This window comes from Coloeus monedula (genome assembly GCF_965178545.1).
Source record: "Coloeus monedula genome assembly, chromosome: 1".
Classification (NCBI taxonomy): domain Eukaryota; kingdom Metazoa; phylum Chordata; class Aves; order Passeriformes; family Corvidae; genus Coloeus; species Coloeus monedula.
In genome coordinates, this window is record NC_138781.1 from 136493888 (window position 1) to 136514123 (window position 20236).

Consider the following 20236-nt stretch of genomic DNA (forward strand, 5'->3'; position numbering starts at 1 on the left):
GTCCTGGCATTTGCCGCACTGTGCCAATGTCTCCCTCCACCCTTGGTCCTGTCCTTCTTCCTCCCCATATCCCTCCTATATCCCCCCATCATTATTATTACTATTATTACTATTATTACTATTATTACTCTTCTTCTTCTTCTCCTCCTCCTCCTCCTCTTTGTCCTGTTCCTCCTCTTCTTCCTCTTCTTCTTCTTCTTCAGTCTCCAAGTCTTACAACCACTGACCTTCTCTTTATTCCTCCCCTCTCTTCCCCCTTTGCTGCACAGGCACACACAGCAGACCCTGTCTCACAGGTGCTAAGGGGAACTCTACAGCCAGCCCTTTTATTTGGAGACCAAGCAAAGAAGGATTTCTGTGGCTCTGAGCTGGAACATGTCTGGCTTAGATGGGATTTTTAGATGTCAGAATTTAACAAGTCTCTACTGAGCATGTACAAACTGCAAAGAGAGTAATGCTTAGATATGGTACAAAGCTGAGAATAGTTTCCCAAATGTGTTGAAAAGAAAATTTCTGGTGTTCGGTTTAGTCCTTTTGCCAAATTTTTGTGCTTTCCTCTCATGCGTGGAGGTAAAACATTTTCTCAGGGAAATATTGGAGGGAATTTGGATTACCAGAGACAAAATAACATACTTTCTCCTAACCTTGCTCTTGGGAACAGATGCACCATTCTTGATAAAACTTGCAAAACAAAAATAAAACAAATGAAGTCAGCTGGAGGTTGATACCCAGTATAGGAAATTTCAGCTTGATGCATTAAACTTTGGCAAATGTATAAGCAACTGACAACAAGATATAATAATGAAAAAGTGTTGGGCAATCATTGCACCTCTAATTCATAACTCCCACACATTTTAAGATAATGAAAATTACTCATGTTCATCAGGAATTGAATAGATGCCTCTGTTATTACTTGTATTATTCAGTTAGCAACAGCAGCCAAATGTATGTCTGACTTTCATTAACTTGAGCAGTATACCTTGCAGTATTGAAATCTATTTCAATTCAACCCTTCTGTATTTTTCTCTTGGTGTACTGCATACAAACCTTAACCATGATATGATCTTTTGGGATAATAAACTAAATCAACAATGCATTTCATTTACAGAGATCATCACATATGAGACACTTTCAGGTATGCAAATGTCTCAGGCAAATACTGAGCCATGGCTCTAAATGGAACCTTCAGAGATAAAGAAATATCTTTTCTATTTTAAAGGTACAGTTTGTCCTAATAAAAAAAAAGGGCAATAGCCTTGGCTAGAATTGTCAGAGTGGTAAATTTTACTCTGTTCAGGAAGCCAGCACAAAGTGACACTGAGTTTCTTACAGCAGTTAATGTCCAAAGACAAAGCTTCTGTACCCAGGACAGAAGTGGGTTTTGGCCAAGTTTCATAATTTTTTGGTAGTTCTAGCTGTCAGCACTGTCATTCACTTTACTTATAGTTCTTGGTAGGCACCTCCCCTGGAAAAGAGATCAGCAAGGCACTTGGGGCATGTATGTTACATTTAAAAGATTCAGCGTGTTGCTGAATAGCAGGGGATGGGCCCTGCTCCAGGAGCGCTGCCAAAGCTGGACTTCAATGCCAGGTGTAAAGGCCATCTTTGAATCGGATGAATGACTGGTTCAGATGCTCCCCTCTAGGTATGGGTCAGGACTTCCCAAAAGTAACTCTCCTGGAAAGCTGGCTGACCCCATTCTCAATGAGCACAGAACACTCCAGATCCTCCTGCTGCCCTGCACATCCCCCTCTACATCCCCTCACTGGCACAAAGCCCCCAGCCTGGGTGCATGTCCCCGTCTCTTTGCATTGATACTCACTCCTTTTGTTGCACAGTGACAAACACAAACCAGCCCCATTTGCAGGCTACTTCTGGACTGTTTCACCCAACCCACCATCTCATAGAAGGCTGCTGCTTGTGCTCTGCCTTTAATGCCAGCCTTTTATTTTTCTTATTACGTCTCCTTACCACTATACTTGTCCATGAAAAATGAACAAAAAAAAGTTCTGTCAGCTGCATGTTTCTGTTGCCAGTTGTTGCAGGCCAAGCTCAGACTTTCTGCTGCATTCATATAAAGCCCAGCATTATAAACCACCTTATAAACCCCATACAGCCCAGTTGTGCAGCCCCAGTGGTGCCACAGCAGACACAACAAGCACTGGTTGCTCAGCAATGCCCTTAGCTCCTGCTGCGCTGTTGTTTCAGCTATCAGGGATGCCTTATTTTGTGCAGACGTGTTTTTTACTTCATATCTAACCAAAATAAAACTATAGATACAATAAAAAATAAACAACCTGCATATCTCTGTGATTCAGAAACTGCATAGCAAAAGAGGCCTCTGGATCAAAGAGAAGCAAGCATGTCCTAGGGTATTTTGGGGATGCTTAGAAAAGCTACCCTTTAGAACAAGAGCCTGTTGAGGAAGGATGCATGTTCATGTAATTACACTGTTAAGACCTGATACAGAAAAGAATCATTCACTGATGTGTTACCAAAAATTGCTGGCACCTCTCCTGTGGTTCAATGGCCCCATGAGTACCAGTCCCATCCTATCACATCCCTGAATTCAGACTATAATACAGAAATGAACACAACTGCACTTACAAGTATTGCAGACATTTTTATAGAAGAGATGAGCAGTTCTCAAATTGTTCTTAAATTAGAAGCATAAAATTTGGGAGTTTGGGGATGTGGTAATAAATCTTTTTAAACTGTCCTACCAACACATTTTAGCAAGTTTTTTTCAGATCATTGCCAGTGTGGGTTCAAACGGATTTAACATCAGCTGCTTTCTTCCTTTTCACAGGTTCTGTCCCTCTTTGAATAAGTTATTTGAGAAAATTTGCCACCTCTTATGATCTTTGAATGTGATGCCAAGGCTATCCCGTTCTGGGCACAAATACAACCATCAGTCATTTACATAACAAACAGCTCTGGCCAACACCACCTTGTCACCCACTGCAGTGTGAGGTTCAGGGCTGTGCTTTGGGCCAAGCGTTCTCAACCACAACTTGTATTATTGAACAGATCTTAATAGAGAAATGGCATGATTAGGAACTCTCCTCCCCATGTAGATCTCTTTCCTTGGCGCTGCTTGTTGTGCAAGTCCCCTGCAGGATTGACCGTGCAAAAATGAATGCTTGGGAAGCACTCAAAAAATTGTGATGCATCCTTATCCTTAATGGTGCCTTGGCAGCCACAGGCTGGAAAACTTTTTCCCAAGATTTCCCAACTTGCTTTTTTGCACAGCTCCCATGTGCTTCTAACCATGACTCTTCTCTAAAGTTCCAGTAACTTTCCCCTTAGGAGAGACCCAAAACTGAACTTTCAAATTTGGTAGACAACTGGGTCTTTTCTGTAGTTGATAACCACACATGACATGCTACACATGAGGTCCTCTTGCATTCTTCCACCATATAATACATTTTGAAAAAAAAATGGCCTTTGGTGAAGTTTGTCTCAATCCCACCTAAATTCCCCCCCTGCCTGGTTTGACTCAATGTCAGGGTACTGACTGGGTGGCCCGTGTCCATTGGAGGGCTGGAGGTGAACACTGCCTGACAGTCCACATAAGAAATGCCCAGGCCTGCAGCTGCTTCTCCATGGGACCACATAAGGAAGTGCTCTTAGTGCTGTACTGTGCTCCCAGATAGAAGACTCAGGAGAGTGGGGAGGGAGTAAGTGGAACCCAAGACAATATTTTGTTATTTCTGTGAACTACAAGGGTTATTTGTTTTCTATTCTTTAATCCTCATGCTCATTTCTATCTTTTCAAATCATCTGTCTGGCTTCCAGTCTTTAGTTCTGCTCCTTCTAGCATTGTGTGTTTATCTTCATGTTTAGCATCAGATATCATCCACACAAAGGCTTAAGGATTTGTGTAAGCCTTTGGAGGTTCTGCAGGTCTTAGCCCCAGATCCTTCAAGGGCACTGCCCATACGTACACTGGTGGTCCATGAGGAGTCCATTTGTTGCCATCATCTTTGCCTGAGGAAGGTCTTCTCTTCGCTTGCTGCAGGTGATACTTTGATCGTTGATAGATTCTGCCAAGTATGTAAAACTCTGATAATCATGGATTGTAACATGGAAGTAAAGCTGAGCTTGGTTTATATGTTAAAAGACATGCCTGTTAAAGAATGTTAAAGAAATACCCTACTGTAGTAAATCACCTGCCCCTTGGTGTTTGACAACCCTTAGGATGCCTCCCGTATGCAGCATCTCCGTCTTCACATTTGCTCTTTTATGGTATTGGTTTCTAATGTGGCGTTCTGTTTTCCTACTGTTAAGGAATGCTGTTTCTGGTTTCCGCCTTGACTGGGGGCAAGTTGCAGCCTCTTCATCTCTCCCCTCCCGGCAGTCTGTGCTGCCTGTAAGACCCCATGCCTATGTGAGGTCCTACAGATTTTTCCCAAACGGAGTTTTACTCCCTTTTCTTCACTGTACTTTACTCACCCACATCAAACAGTGCTGAAAGTTTTGCTTAGTTGAATTGAAATCCGGCTGCCTACAAAGGAAGAGGATACACAGAATTAGGTCTTAAGTATTTGCAACACACTTTGAAGGAGAAAGATAATATTAAACAATCTGTTTAATATAAGGAATACATTAAAAATTCTGTGTGTGTGACACCAACAAGGAGCAGACCACTGAAAATCTGGTAGGATTTCAGTGGGGAATGCAGCCTAAAATCAATGACATGGCATGTCCGGAAGGTGGATCTAGAAATAGCAAGTGTGGTAACTGTTGAGAGGTATCACGTTCCTGTGAGTGGGTCGCACATAGTAAGAGCACTCCAGGCATGGCCAGCCACCCCTCTGAGGACACGGGTCCTGCCATTTCCCAGCACAGAGTCAGCCGCCGCGCCCACACTGCACAGGGATCGCCAGGGATGTGTTTGCCTGGGAGAGGCTGGGAAAGTGATGAGTGGGGTGAGAGATTGCTTGTGCCAGATTACTTTATTTTCTTACATGGCATGCCTGTTTTGATAGGAAGGCAAGCAGATCGGGAACTGGAGGCGGTTGGGATCTCAACACAACCTGTTGGCCAAAGTCCTTCACGGAGCACAGAGTAAGCAAAGTGAAGGGCATGCAAAAACATCTGCCTGGGAAAACATCTGCCCAGGGTATCTCCCTGGGCTCTCCTTGAGCCAGGGTCCCCTGAGAGAGATAGATTTTGCTCAAACAAAAGAGATCATTATGGTCCTTGCGACCTTTTGATTCAGGCTATAAAACGCTGTTTGCTACCTTCTGACTTAAATCACCAGTGGTAGTTTGCAAGTGAGACTGATATATTTTGCTTTCCTGGTTATTGCTTCTTTCCCATATCCAGTGACTGATGTAATGTATGCACACTTTCAGTGGTGGAAACATGCTGGCATACGCAAATGGATCGGGTTGAGGCTTCTAAGCTCTGCAAAACCACCATTTTCCCCAGTTGAGAAATACCATGGACTAGTCGTAGCAAGACTTCTTGTTTTGGCTTCTGGAGCACACATTATTGGTGCTGTCAATTCCTGCAATATTTATTTTGAAAACATAACTTCTGGATCCATGTCGCTACCTACAAATCGCAGCCCTCTCTTACTTTGCCACCCCTCACCCTTAAAAGTTTCTAGTCTTCTTGTTGAGGGCGAAGTGTCTAAAAAAATGAATTCTGAGGCAAAAAGCTAAGTGGAGATTGACAATGAGCTGGCATTTTTGGGATAGCCCCGCTTCCCGTGATTTTTGACCCCTCCATTTTGGCTTTTTCCCGACCCTTGAAGCTGCCACCGAGGCTAACCGGGGAGGGTGGCGCGGAGCAGCGGTGCGAACCCCGGCGGCACAGCGCTAAAAACACGCGGTCGCGGCCAGATTTCTCTTGCGCAGGGGGAGCCTTTCCACGTCCCCGCTTTTTTACGGGACCAGCCCTCTCTTAGTCGGTCCGCGGCGCTGCTCATGTTTTCCACTGTGGGGGAGGACGAGAAAAGGGGAGACCAGGGCGTAGAAGGAGAAAGAGGAGGAGGCGGGGGGAGGAAAGTTGCTTGAATTTGCGAGGGGCGAGAGCCGGCGGCGGCGGCGCGCTGCTTGTTTCCACTGGCTGGGGGAGCTGCCAATCTGTGTTGTAATCCTGCAGGAATTTCTGCGGGGTTTAACTGGGAGCCGCGGCGCCGCCGCCGCGCACTCGGGGCGGAGGGAGGGCGGCGGAGCCGGCAGCCTGCAGCCCGCGCGCCCAGCGCAGCACCGGGCCCGCCGGAGCGGAGTGCGGAGCCCAGCGCAAGGAGCGCGGCGGGCCGGATCCGGGGCGCCGCCGGCCCTGCCCCGCGCCCCTCGGGCGCTGCCGACGCCGCCGGCCCCCGGTTTCTCCTTTGTGCCCGGCCCCCGGCGGCCGCCGCGCCGGCTCCGCGGGAATAATGCGGGGCGTGTGGCTGGCGCTCACCGTCAGCTTCGTGGCCTGCGCCTCCGGACAGCCGGTGAGTGCCGGGGCGGAGGGGAGGGGGCGGCGGCAGCCCTGCGGGACGGCACGGGACGAGGGCGGCCACCTCGGTTCCGTCAGCCGAGCGCCGGGCGCGCAGACCGAGCCCTGCCCCGTGGCATCGCCGGGCACCGGGCTGGCTCCGGGGGGGCATCTGTTGATAGCTGAGCGCTCTGCAAACGGCAGGCACCGTTCCGTCCCACCCGCCAAGAAAAGAAAGAAAGAGACGACACCCCCGCCCCCCAAAAAAAAAAACCAAAAACAAACCCAAAAACCCGAGCACCCCACGAAGCCGAGCGGAGCACCCTGCCGGAGCCGAGCACCCTGCCGCCCTACAGCGAACCTTGGCCGAAGTTTGCCGCGACGACCCAGCCTCCAGCCGGCCCCGGAACCCCCCCGGTGCCTCTTTCCCTGCCTCCCCGGAGGAGGGGCGGCTGCCTGGCGGCCGCGGGGCGCCCGAGGGGCCGCGGTGCGGGGCTGGGTGCGGAGGGGGGATTGTACCCGTCCCGGACCAGCGCCGGGAGCCGCCGGGCCGCCCCGTGTCCGAGCGGCCGCCCGAGGACATCGCCGCCTCCCCCGGCTCCGCGGGCGGTGAGGCGGGAGCGTCCCCTGCAAAATCCGCCCTTCACGGCCCGTTGCTAAAAAGAGAAAAGAGGCAGCAACTACCCTTGGCTGCGCGGCTCAGGACCTCCCAGACCCCTCAGACATAACGCGCTGCGCGCCTCCCAGCCAGCCCCCGGTCCCGGCTCCGCGGAGCCCGAGCGTGCTGCGGACCCGGCCGGCCCTTCCCCGCGGGCTTGCCGCGAGGTGCTCGGGATAATACCGCTGTTTACACTTTTTCCGCGCCACCAGTGTATTCGCTAACCGGGTCCTCTGCTTAATGCAATTAGCTCTGTTGCCGGGATTTGTACCTCTGGGAAAGCCTCTCTCCGGCGTACGCTCCCACCCTTTCGCGGCAGGAGCCGGCGAGGGCTGGCCAGAGGGTTTTGGTCTTTTCCATCTGTGGATCTGAGATTGTCTTGAGGGAAGGGATATGCAAATGACACTGATGCAGTGTTTGGGCAAATATTAGGAAATGATAAATTGAGGTTTCAATATGAAATTAAAAAAAATACCATGATAATTTAATCCAATTAAAATGAGCCGCTTCACTGAACTAAATAATGTCACTAGCTTGGGTTAACTTTAGAAGTTCTCTAGCTATTGTATAAATTAGCCAAGTCACAGCCTTCATGAAATCTGGCTCATCATTAGAGATTTCTAAGGATACAATTGCAAAACACTTTTCTTAAAGACTGATTAAAAAAGGGTTGGGTAGAACAGTGACTCTTGTTTCCACTAAGTATAACTGTGCTGCAGAAACACCCTTGGATAATGAGGTACAATATACTTTAATTTTATAAAAATGCTGTTAGTACAAAGTTCTCTGATGGTGGAGTAGCTATTAAACTGCCACAGTAATTAGTAAAGTATTAAGTTTGATGGGCTTTTGCCTTAGGATGAACACACTGTGGCGGTGTGAGGTACGTTGTCGGGGCATACCCGGGGCTGTGTGGTTCAGGGGGCAGTGGGGAGAGTGAGGTGGGGGGAGCCTTCCTGGCTCTGCTCCACTGCCCTTACTACTGCCAGAAAGTTGTGGAGGGACTGGGAAAGTAAAAGGAAGTTGGTGTTTTTCCTTTTCTTTCACCTTCCTTCTTTTTCCTCTAACTGTGCCTGGCAGCAGATTCATGGTCCCTGAAGATAGGATTTTGTAGACCAGTCTGTGGGAAAAGACAGATGCCAAATCTGTCTTCCGTGCAGAAGTCTGTCCTTGTCATAAGAGGAATTCTATACGGATGCATAAAAAACTCCTCCGAGGTCTCCAGAGCACTGTCAAGTGGATTTAGCTCTTAATTTCTTCTTGTGTTTAGATTCTACTATTTATTATCATTAGCTAGGCAAAGCCATAAGGTAAAACCCTCATTTCTGAAGAAGTAAATTATCCATGAGTCTTGTAAGTAGAGGAGGGGGAAGCTGCAGCAGACTTTGTTTCTTAAAGCAATGAGTTCCCTATGTTTGGTCCACGTAACCAGCAAACATTTTTATTGGGGTGGGCCAAGTAGATGTTAGCACTGTGTTAAGAATGTCCTGGAAGTGAGACCTGCCACTGAACCACGGGAGTGGTTTGTCGGTGCTGGGTGTGTGCTTCGTGTGGCCTGACGTGGGCTGTGGCTTTGCAGCCGTGCTCTGCTGTGCCGTGCCAGCTGCCCCAGGGGAGCAGCTGCTTCAGGACCGGGCTGTGATGGAGAGGGTGAGAGGGAGCCCGACCTGTTAGTGCCAGCCTGCACATGGTGGCAAGCGTTACCCCCACCAAAGCTGGTGGAGTGCACCCAGGTCTTGCCGAGTGATTTGCTGCCATCGGTGCACTGTGCAGTGAGACATCAGATTATGGTGGGGTCTGGTAACCTGTGTGGGTCTGCAAGGATATGGGGGATTCACCCAGGCTTGGCTGAATGGCAAAAAAATGTGCTTTCTAGCTACCTTGAAAGTTTTTTGGTTTGCTTATGCAAGAGAGAAAGACAGTGACATGAAACTGCTGGAAAGAAAAGGAAATCTCTGTGAGTGAGAGGCCTGATGTGCCTTTTAAAAGGCTGAGCCCAGTCTTGGTGATGCTGGGAGTCAGCTTTTGCTGATTTTAATAGCACCAGAGAGCAATGCCTAGTATCCAGCTGTAGTTGTCAGCTCCCATTCGGAAGAGGCTGATAAACCTTTCTGTTTCGTTCTAGTTTGCAAGAGTGGGACGAATGGTTTTCCCGAGCTTGTGTGACAGTCTGATCCTCTCTGCATGCCCAAGTACACATTGAGAAACTTTGCTGGCTAGCAGGTAGTGTTGCATACTGCAGTGTTATGGTGCTGCTCTCCTCACAGAAGGTTAATTCCATCTCTCCTTGGGAAGATTCTGGAGTCTGGAAACTGCTTCACGTCAGCAATGCTTGCATGTGGGCCTGGGTTTAGGACTTCCAGTGAAACAGATCGTCGGGGCATCAGCTGAGAGGTCTTTCTGTTTCTTGTGTAAGCATCTGACCGCTGAGTTGTTGGCATAAATGTAATTATTGAAAGATGATCCAAGGGTAATATTTGGTATATTTTTCAGAAGTATTTAGTATTTGAGAAGCATGATGCGATAGTTTTCCTACATTTGTTTCTAATGGTTACTTTAGTTTTGGAATTTGGAAAATTGATAGTGTGTTGGAGAGGAGGAATTTGTTTTTGGAAAAGGCAGTTAGGCTTCAGAGCTAGTAATTAGAGGAGAAGAAGGGCTGAAGAGATAGGAGAGATGCATACAGCATATAAATCTAAATACCAGCTATGTGTGTTCAATTTGTTTTGTCAAATAAGCTCCAAAGAAAGGAGGAAGCCTTTTCAGTCTTGATTTATTTTTATCCACCTCCAATTTACATGTACTTTTCCTTCTCACTGCAGACTTCACAAATGTTCATCCATTGCTTTTTTGTGGTTTGGCAACACCTGGAATCTGCCATGGCTGCTTCTCTTGCTCTAACGGAACTTCTAGGTTCTGCCATCCAACAGCTGTCTGCACTGCCATGCACTGGGAATTCTGGGGAGCTCTGGGATTTGCCACCAGTGTCGGGTATTACAGCCGCCCCTTAGGTGGATGTTCTCAGGAGCCACTTTCTGGAAATGGGTTTCCCTCTCAGGTTAGATTATCTTTTAAAAATTAAAGAACAGTTGAATCTTGACCCAAGATCAAACACTGAAGTTCCTCTTTTTAACATCTTAGCCCTGAGGTCTACATTGGAACTGACTTATTATTGAGGCCTAAAGTGCAGAGATGTTTTCTCTGCATTTTTTCCTAGATCCTTATCAAGGAAGTAGATTGAGAGCATTGTCTTCAGGAACAAGTCAGGACAAATATCTTAGGGTTTGAAGTTGGGTGCTGGGGTTGTGGTTCTTGGGCAGATAACACCTCTGTGGTAGGTTTGAGACAGTTGCTGCAGCTAATGGGATAAAGATGGTGGACTTCAGAGAGTGCGCAGTAAGTCTGGCATTTGCTTGGAGATTGGGTGGATCTGAGTCACTGTGGTCCTAAGTATAATCTCAGGATGACAAGATAAAGGCCTAATTTCTTGACTAGTAGAGGTGCAAGTTATGAGAAGTCGCATGTCAAACACACAGCCATGATCTAATGCCTCCAGGGAGGATGGTGGAGAGCTACCTGCCATCCTCAATGGGGAATGTGGCATTTTGCCAGGGTGTCCTGAACTTGGAGAAGAGCTTGCAGAGGAGCCAGTCATTTGCAGAGCTCTCCGTTTGCACTGCTCTTTATGGCAAGTTGTCTTTATAAAATGTCAAGCAGAGGCATATGGATGGCATTTATTAATTACATTTTCTCACCAAACTGATTTCTGCCATTGAGCAGTTCAAACATTTTGCTTATGGCAGAGAATTGTAGGCTTTAGTAAGGCTCAACAACTGAACAAAGAGCTCTTGTCTAGTTGTGGAGAAGTGCTCTTTTGTCTCTGAACAGATTTGACAGACTATGCTTTTTAACATAAATGTTGTGTTTGAGATTGGCAAGCTTATTTGAGGCCTCATATAAGACCCTACTTGAATCTGAGTCATAAAGATGCCCTCTGTGCTGCCTCAATTGAGAGAGGATGCGCAAGTCATGAGCAAGTGATTTGGTCCACATTCAAGTCACTTTGCAGTTGGTGTTGTAGGAAGGATGAGAGAATTACTGGAGGCTGTTCTGTGAACAGCTTGTTGTTTGGTTATCTTCAGTTCATGGTTACAAGATGGTAATAAATGCTATCTATAATCTTTTCAGGACTAGTAATTTTTTGTAGGTTACATGACACTATTCGGTGACTGGGGAACATGATTTCTTCTGCCCACATTGAAGTATAATTTGCAATCTCTTGAGTACAGATTGCATTAGTGTTTGACCCTGTAATAATGACAGTTCTCTGTATGTATGTTGTTTTCTTGATTAGCTCAGCCCTGGGGGATGCTTTCAAAAGCATACTAGAAATTTAGGCAGAAATACAGAATACATGTAATCCTCAAAAGTACTGGAATACTGATTGCAGTAGAAGAAAATGTAGCATTTAACAACCATTTGCAACAAGTGCGTTTGCGCTGAGCAAATTATTTTTGTTGATGTCTCAAGCAGGGGTTTCATTTAAAGTGAAATAATGACTAATAGGGCAGTGATGAATCTGCAGAAATTGGCCTTGTCTGTAGATAGGCTATTAGAGTGTAGTGTCATATAAGCTGTGCTTAACTAAAGCCTGAGCTGGACGCTCCATCTGAAATCACTATTTTTAGTTTATATATAAACAACTTCTTCAGAAATCACCCTTCTAAGCTAAATTGTTTTGTTCCCAAGGTGAATTGATTTGGGAAAGTTCAAATAAAAACGTGTTTGTCTGTGTTTGAGTTGTGAGCATGAAGATAAATACATTGTACTTTTATTAATAGTAAGGAGACAAAGGGGCTTGCAGAAGGTCAAACAGCCTGTGGTATACACAGGAATGGAATCAAAATGTTCAGAAGCCAGCACTGTGATTAACAACGAGAATATATTGTCTGTATTTAAATATTATGTTGTCAGACGTGTTTTGTTCCTGTTTGATTAACCATATATAATAAAGCATAATTTTCTCTAGATGTTCTTCCACATTAGTGAAAGTCACTTGTTGCCTTTCAGATCAGTGTGAAGTGACCTATCCCTGTTATTTGAAGTGTATTTCAGAACTGTGACTGTCTGTGTGGACTGAGAGGACTGACTCTTACAGAGCTGTAGGAAAGAGTGCTGTTAAAGTAATATAGCCTGGGAGATGAAGTACTTCCCAGGGAGCAGTTGGGTGCATGACCAGCGTAGCCTCAAGACTAAGGATGTTTCACTAGAGAACAAAATAAATATCATACTTGCTGCCATCTGAATGAATAACCTAACCAGGTCTCCCCTCTCCCACCTTCAAAGGGATCATTTCTGGTGTGTCTGCTTCTGTCCTTCCTTTAAGTAGAAGCAAGCGTTTTCTTTATCTGGGCTGAGCTGCATCAATTCCAGCTGTGTTGATTCTTCAGTATCTGCAGAAATAGCTGGCTGGACACTGTACCTGGAGGGCACAGCCAAACCCCACACACTTTATATGTTTTGGCTTTAAGAGCTGAGTCCTGTTTGCTTTTTGGACTGGGGTCTGTAGGGGAAGGCTAGAAATGGGTTTGAATACATGCTGTATGTTGCAAGCTGCAGAGATGAGAGATGTCCAGGAGACAGATTCTTCCTTTCCCAGGTTGTTTATCTGTGCTCACTCTGGATATGGAGATTTCAGCATCAGTGTGTGACTTACACTGATTACCAGGTGAAAGCATCCACTAAGCCTTTCCATTCAAATCCTTTTCAAGTGCAGTTCCATGTTCAAATACGCAGTCACTGATGTGTGACATTAATGGTGTTTTTATTATTTAAAATGAAAACCTGCAAGGGAAGCAAAGTGGAAAGGTGATGGTAGTTCAGAGTAATGGGAACACACCATCTTTGGGACAGCCAGAAACGGAGCTTCTGTTGAATATAAATTTGTGACATTGTATAAATAAAGATAGATATGTCTTAGTCCTATAAATAATAATAATGTACAATTACTACAGCAAGAATATGCATAAGATAATGCTGCTGAGAAGCAAAATTCTGAGGATTTTTGTGGAGTGTGGATTGCGAAACCTTCAGGTACTGTCCTGGCTGTGGGACTGAATCTTCTCCCGTTTGGGAGCTCAGAGGCACTTGGTACTTGCCACTGGTGATGGTGCAAGCATGAAGGAAAGCATTTGTCCAGCTAGGAGATGGAGCAACCATGAAGAGGGTGTGTGAAATCTGGTTGTGTTAGTTACGGCTTGTGTAAATGTCATTGAGAGAAGGTGTAAAGTTCTCAGGAACTGCTGAGGCAGCATGCAAAGTTAGAAGATTAATGCTTTAGAATAATTGGTAGCTTAAGTATCGGTAGCATATGGAACTGACAAATCTTCTCCATGGCAGAACAAGAGCAATGGCTAGTCCTGGAGATAGACAGGAAAAGTTATTGTAGTTCCATGTATATATTCTGAATTCTTGTCTTTGGTGAAAGTGTTTATGATTTTCCAGACATGTGCTCTTTGCTTATTTCTCATCCATGAAGGCTGATTTTTTTCGAATGTGACATCTAAAATGTCATGAAATGAAACCTCTCGGGGTACCTTTGAAATTATGTGTTCACAGAGACTGTCTTCCACAGAGCATTCAGCACTGACCTATCTCCAGCTTCTGCAGTTTTAGCTTGGAAGGTCTTTGAAACTTTGTGTGTGTATGTGTTTTGTATAGAACTTTATTCTATACAGAGCTCTATTTTATGTATATTTTTATTTTTTTATACTGTTGTATGTGTGTCTTTCAAGTGTCAGGAAAAGAAATGCCCCACAGAACATGCTTTCCAGTTAAATAAACACAACAACATTGCTCTCAAAATTGTGTTAATAATTTTCTTGGCCTGAATTAGTTTGGAAGGAGCAGTCTCTCTGACCTTACTTACCAGGAAAAAAAGCCTTAAACAGAAGATGGTTTTTTTTCCTTGTTCTTCATTTGTGATTTAATACAGCAGTTTCATAAATTTTCCACTATGCTTATGATTTGATCCTCAGTAGCTCCCGTAGGTGCTTTTGGTTTGATTCTCCAGCACAGCCGTTTCTCTGCTGTCAAAGCCATGGTACAGGGACAGGCATGATCATCACTGCAAAATGTGAATGAGTTGGAAAAATTTGTGTCTAAGGAGAAAAACTGGGAATAGTCGTTAGCATGGCTCTGTACCTGACCTGAGCAGGCTTGGGAGGTCCCACTGGAGCTGTGACCTGAATGGACCCCTGGCTCAGCAGAAATTTTTTGTCCATGTCACAATTGAGTTTTCCTTTTTATTGCTTTCGACCAAAATACTTCAGTGGATGTCTGTCTGTCTGCTGCATGGAAGCATGACAGATGTCTCCAGAAATTTCCAGAGAGTTTGGCAGTGACGAAGCCCTCTGGCAAACCATGAGATGGTTTTTGCTGTTCTGGTAGGAGCTGTGGTCCTTCCTGCAGAGCAGCACAGAGCATCCGTTGGTGTGCAGAGGAGAGGAATGGCATGAAGGCGTTGGGAGAAGGAAAAAGTCTGCTGACTATAAAAAGATACATCATTTAACAGCCTTAAATAATCAGGACTCATGATTCGTGTTTGGATAATGTTTTAACATCTCAGTCTTGCTTGATGGTCTGACTGTGCAGGGTTTGAGGGTGGGGAAAGTAGGTTCCATGGCCACCTGTTAAAAACAGACTTACCTCCTTAAAGTGTGCAGGTGCTGGAGGAGACAGGGCCTTGAAGTTGAGTTGACTCATTGTCTCTAGTCATGCTGCCTATTGCAAATGTTTTTCTCTCTGGTGCTGTCTAGCCCAACCAGCCATGCCCTGTTGAAGAACAGGTCTGTGTCTGCAAGGGGGATCTCTTTGCCTTTGATGGGGCTCAGGCTCAGTAATAAATAGCCTTTCTGCTGCAGTGGAGGGGCAGTCGTGTGCCCACTCCACCATGCTGGGGCTCTCTGATGGAAGGAACTTCTGAGCTCCTGGTAACACAGAACATTGGATCCAAAATGGTTTGAGACAGTACTCTTAACAGTATTGCTGTGATGAAAATGCCACTTCTTGTCTGTTTCGCAACTGTAGAGCATTAGAGAAGGGAAATTCTCTTTCTTTCCTTTTGTTTTAGTTCTTAGAGTAATTCACAACCTGAAAGGCTTATTGTACCCTTGGCTGGTTTGGGTTTTGTGCTTATACTAATGTTGCTTGACTGTATCGCTCCTATTTAACTGAAAGCTGGTGACTTGGCATCTTCATGTAGGTCTCTTCTGGTGAACACCTTGAATTGGTCTTCTGCCTGGTGGCATAAACATAATAGTGATGTAGATTTTCTTATACTGTTTTTTGAGAGCCGTGGATGTTGTCTGTGGGTTAAAGAAGTTTTCTGGGTTTGTGAATATTTTGTAATGCTACTGATATCATGTGCCAGTCAGCTTTTTTTTCTTTTGAGTTTCTTCCTCTGACCTTCTCTATCTGCACTGATAGAATTAGGAAGCTTTAGGTTATGACAAAAAAGCCCCAAACCTTACTTTGGGGAAAAAAATGTGGTAGTTTTATAATGTACAGGTAGGAGTCTCTGTAATGCTTCTTTGCCATTTCTGGTTTCACATAACATCTGAGACTTGCCTCCTCTAGTTTACATGGGTAAGTGTATTTGTCTTCAGGAACCTGAGGAAGACTGAGGAAGAAAACTTCTGGCAGACACCGTCAGTCTTAAAGTAGGTAGGATGCCTTGTCATGAAGGTTGTTGCTTACAGAGAGTCAGGGCTGGCACAGTTCCCATGGAGTGAAGTTGCTCACATGGCATTTCTGTATTTGTGATCAGAGATGAAGGGGTCCTAAGGGAGGATTAGCAAGAGTATTTTGGGGGATTTCTCTGTGGCTTCCTAGAGATGCACAGAAAAAGCTAATCTCTCTCTCTCTCCCTCTCTCTCTCGTTATTCAATTCAGCTAATCTAATTGGAAAACCTCCTTAGAGCAGTCTCTGGCAGCTAGCTGTAGCAGCTGTACAATTAGTAGTGTCACCTAACAGGAGAGCTAAACAAGGAGCAGTAGGAAACTGGAGTAGGATGTTTTGGTGTCTCTTAACAACCCTCCCAAGGACCAAGATTGCTAGAGTGAATTCAGCTGTGAATTATAAGAGATTAAAAAAACCCAGGAGAGGTCTGAATTTTTAAAGACTTAAAATTCTGAATGACTCGATGAAGTAGTTTTGAGGTTTGGGCATTGTTGGTTATTTACAGATTGATTTATTAATGAAAATTTACACAAACATGACTGGATATGGGACTGGTGGGCTCTACTGCCCATTTCTCAAGGTGTGAGCAGTAAAGCTGAGCAGGGAAGAGGTGTATCATTAACTGCCTCATATATCTGGGGACATTTCTTTGACCTTTGCCTTCCCAGCTTGGTTATTGGACTGTGTTTTATTCGGGGAGAGCCCTGAAGACCATCAAGAGCAGGAGCTGTCATGGAGGAGAGCACCAGCCCCATCAGGAGATGATGGAGCCATTCGCAGTGATGTTCCCTGGTTGCACTGTCCAGGGCTGTGCATAGGCACAGGAGGCCAGAGGCAGGTTTGTATTTGAATCACCAGCTTGGCACTTTACAGCTTCACATCACTGATTACTGTGATGCTAATGCCATTTAGCCATATCTGTATATTCAGGGAGCATTTAGATAAGAGCATGTGTGGGGCAAGTCATGATTTAGCGATCTGTGTGGATACGTGGTTGTCATATTTGAAATGTGTGACCTGTGGCTATAAAGGATAGGTTTTAGAAGTGCTGTTAACCAAGTGGCATATGTCAGGGACTGGAAAATCTAGGCTATTTATAATTATCCACAGGTGGAGAGGGAAGCAGCAGTGCATAATACCAATAATAATTATCAGCAGTATAGAAGTTCATCTCTTAAGCCGTTGGGTCTAATGCACTAAAAAGTATTTGATCTGGAGTCTGGCAAAGCCTTCAAATGGAGCTGTTCAAAGGCGTCCTGACCTAATTTTGCTGCAGAAGTGTGTGAGTCTCTCTCATTCCCCTAATTTCTTGCAGAAGGTTTCAATGATAAAGTCTTCATCCTCTACACATGCATATATTTTACTGCAGAGCTTTTGAATAAAAGCAGCCCTTGCAGGCCAGGTGGTAAATATAGTACTCAGCTTAACAGAAAAGATGTTCAGTTTGTCAGAGACATGTCCTCCCGTGTTTTGCAGTTGTCAATTAGCTTTCCTTAAGACTTCTTTTCATTTGCTGGATCTTTTTGTGATTGATTACTAAGTCTGAAGTTCAATGCTGGCTCTCTGTCTATGAGTAAAGGCTTTGTATTATGCTGAACTTCTATTTTAGTGAAAACCTCTAAAATGTAAAGCAGCTTATAAATAAAAGTTTGCTTTCTTTTCAAGGGAAATCATTAAATTACAAGGCATTGTCCATGTAGCTATGTAAATTTATCAGTTAAAGCATACCGCATAAGTGTTTTGACTTTCCTCTGGATAAATAAAAGCAGATGTAATGACATGTCTTAATGGACTTCTGTCTTCAAAAGAAAATGGGGAGAAAACAGGTTTATTTTTCAACAGTGGCAAAATAGAGTGTACTGCAGGGATAGGTAGTGCTCTGTGTTATTGTCTGTGTTGTTTTTATCAAAAGATAAAAACAAACAAAGCAACACAAACTGAAGGCTTTAAAATTGTCTGACCTGTCACTCGTACAATTTCTCATGCCATTATCACCGTGGTGGTGGTGTAAGAGTACCAGTTTCCTACCAGAAGTGCTGCTTTTTGTTCAGTGTGGGGTGTTATAACTTGTGCTAGTGATATCTCTGAGCAATACTGTGCAGTACATGGTAACTATAGTGCACTTCAATTGTAATTTATACCTTAAGTTATTTATTTGCTCTTTTTCTTTGCTATTTCTTGTGCTTCCAACCTCATTAGACTGATTTTTTTCTTTCCCTGCTGCTGCTTTTGTGCTATCAGGCACAAAAGGTAACTGTTAGCATTGGCACAGCTCTTCAGTCTCATGTTGCAAGTACAAGATCCAAGAGCAGAAGAAAAGGTAGATGAAAAACTGGGACAGCTCTGGGCCTTTGCCCACTTTCAGGAATCCTTCTGCTCACTCAGCTCGCAGCAGTGAGAAAGAGGGAGTGGGGAGGAGTTGGTTGTGAGTGACCAAAGTATTGGCAGAGCTGTTGGCAGGAAGGAGATGCTGGACTGCTGACATGTCTTGGCCAGACCTTAATTAAAGGAAAAACCTGGAGGTGACTGGTTTGGGCTGGAAAAGAGTTGCTGTATCAGGGATGCTAATTCCATCTTTGACTCATCAGCTATGTCTGTTTGACAGCGCTGGAGTGCACAAACCAAGTGTTTAAGCAGACATGGATGATTTGAACACTGCATCCCTCATCCCCTTTGCTTTTTGGAAAGTGAGTGTGTGGAGCCAAACGTCGCAGCTTGGCATTTCTCTCTGTTCTTGGATTTTCTTGGAAGACTTCTGTGTTCTCCTCTCTGACTGCAGAAGGATGGGAATGATGGGTGCAAATTGCTCCTCCTCTGATCTACAGCCTCACTTCAAAACTTGCTTTGTGCAAATCACCGTTTCTGTTTAAGTGATCAGTAACTGTGCTGCTCAAATGGAGGGGAGCAGTCTGAAGTTGGGACTAGCTGAAGTGTCAGATTACCGAGGGCACTATAATCAAGGTGACAGCTGCTTTCCTTATGCTATACTGAAACAAAATATCCCAAACCATTCAACAGAGCTTCACCAAATACATTAAGCTCAGTGCTTTTACTCTTTCCACGACTTGGTGGATTACTTAACACTCTTGGCTAATGAAATACTGGAGTGCTAATCTCTCTCCGTGGATACCAGAGGGGAAAACGTTGAGTGTTGCTACCCCAAGAGTGCGAACGTGTGCGTGAGCTAATGGCCACATTCAAGGGCTGCAGTGCAGGGAGGGAAGGGGTTTCTCCCCGAGGTGCTGGTGCTCCCGCTGGAGATGCTGAGCTTGGCACAGGGAGGGGGATTATCTGTGGCTCAGCAGCTGCCGTGTGCATGCACGCTTCTCCATACCCTGTGTGGTGAGCAACCTGGTAACCCAACCCTGTCTCCTTCCCACCCCTTCAAGGTATTTGCACTTGCCCTTAAGTAACCATTTCTTTCTTTGGCTTCTTAAGCTGACACACTTTGACATACTCAGGGGTGAAAAATGGGAGGTGCTTCTTGAAATAGCCTTGATGTGCTGCACAGGAGAAGCCTTGTTTGAGGAGCAGGCTATGAGAGTCTTCTCTGAGCTCTATTTTTACCTTCCTTTTAGTAATACCAGTTTATTTTATTTTGTTTTGAACAAAAACTCATGTGGGTGTCTTAGCTACAGAAAAAAAACCCCACAAAAATACCTTGCTGAGGTTTGGGTGCAGTTTATTTCCAGTAATGAAGGGCAAGCCTGCATAGGGAAGAAGTTTATGTGAAAGAATGGGATAAATAAGACTATTAGAATATGCTGGTCCTGGGCTTTATTGTGGGACTTCAAGTAAAGTTTTGGGAATCATCATCTGGTACAAAGCCTTCTCTTAATATTCACCCCTTCAGAAAGAATTAGTGTTTGGCCTGCCAGAGGCTTACTCTGAGAGCAGTCAGAGGGCTATAAGCTGTGGTTTCCTTTGAGGCAGAGGAACCTTTTCTCCAGCCTCTGAGGAAAGCTCTGCTGTGACAGAGAATAAGGGAGGTTGAACTGGGAAGCCTGAATCTGTAGAGATAGCAGGGACGAGAGACTTAAAAATTGCAGGGGGTAAAGCCAAGAATAATCTTCTAATTGCTGAGCTGCACTGTTCAGAAAGCTGTTACATCCACCTGCCACATCCCCTTTCTGGTTAGGAAAGGCAAGAAGAAGGAGTGAAAGGACTCTGAGATCATCTCAGTGAAACTTGACTCACACAGGTCTGAAAAAGGGCACTAGGAGTTTCATTGAGTGTATTTTAATAGATGGCTGTAGCAGCCTGAGGCAGGTGGAGCTGCAGCAGGAGGGAAGGTGCGCAGCTTCCAGTTGTGGGGTTTTCAGGAGACTCCTGCCTTGCTCCCTCCATGCAGCCCTCCTGGTCCACTGCACTGCTTGTGTGTCTGGAAACTCACCTATCCCTGA

At 45.1% G+C, this 20236-nt stretch overlaps 1 protein-coding gene across 1 annotated transcript in view; it reads left to right on the top strand.

The window, feature by feature from the left end:
• Nucleotides 1-6168: 6168 nt before the first annotated feature.
• The window catches only part of SDC2 (syndecan 2), a 60284-nt gene continuing 46216 nt past the window's right edge, over nt 6169-20236 (top strand). Inside the window, exon 1 of the mRNA XM_082295215.1 lies at nt 6169-6451. Within this exon, the coding sequence (XP_082151341.1) occupies nt 6392-6451 (60 nt within the window). The 5' untranslated portion in view covers nt 6169-6391. The remainder of the gene's footprint in view (nt 6452-20236) is intronic.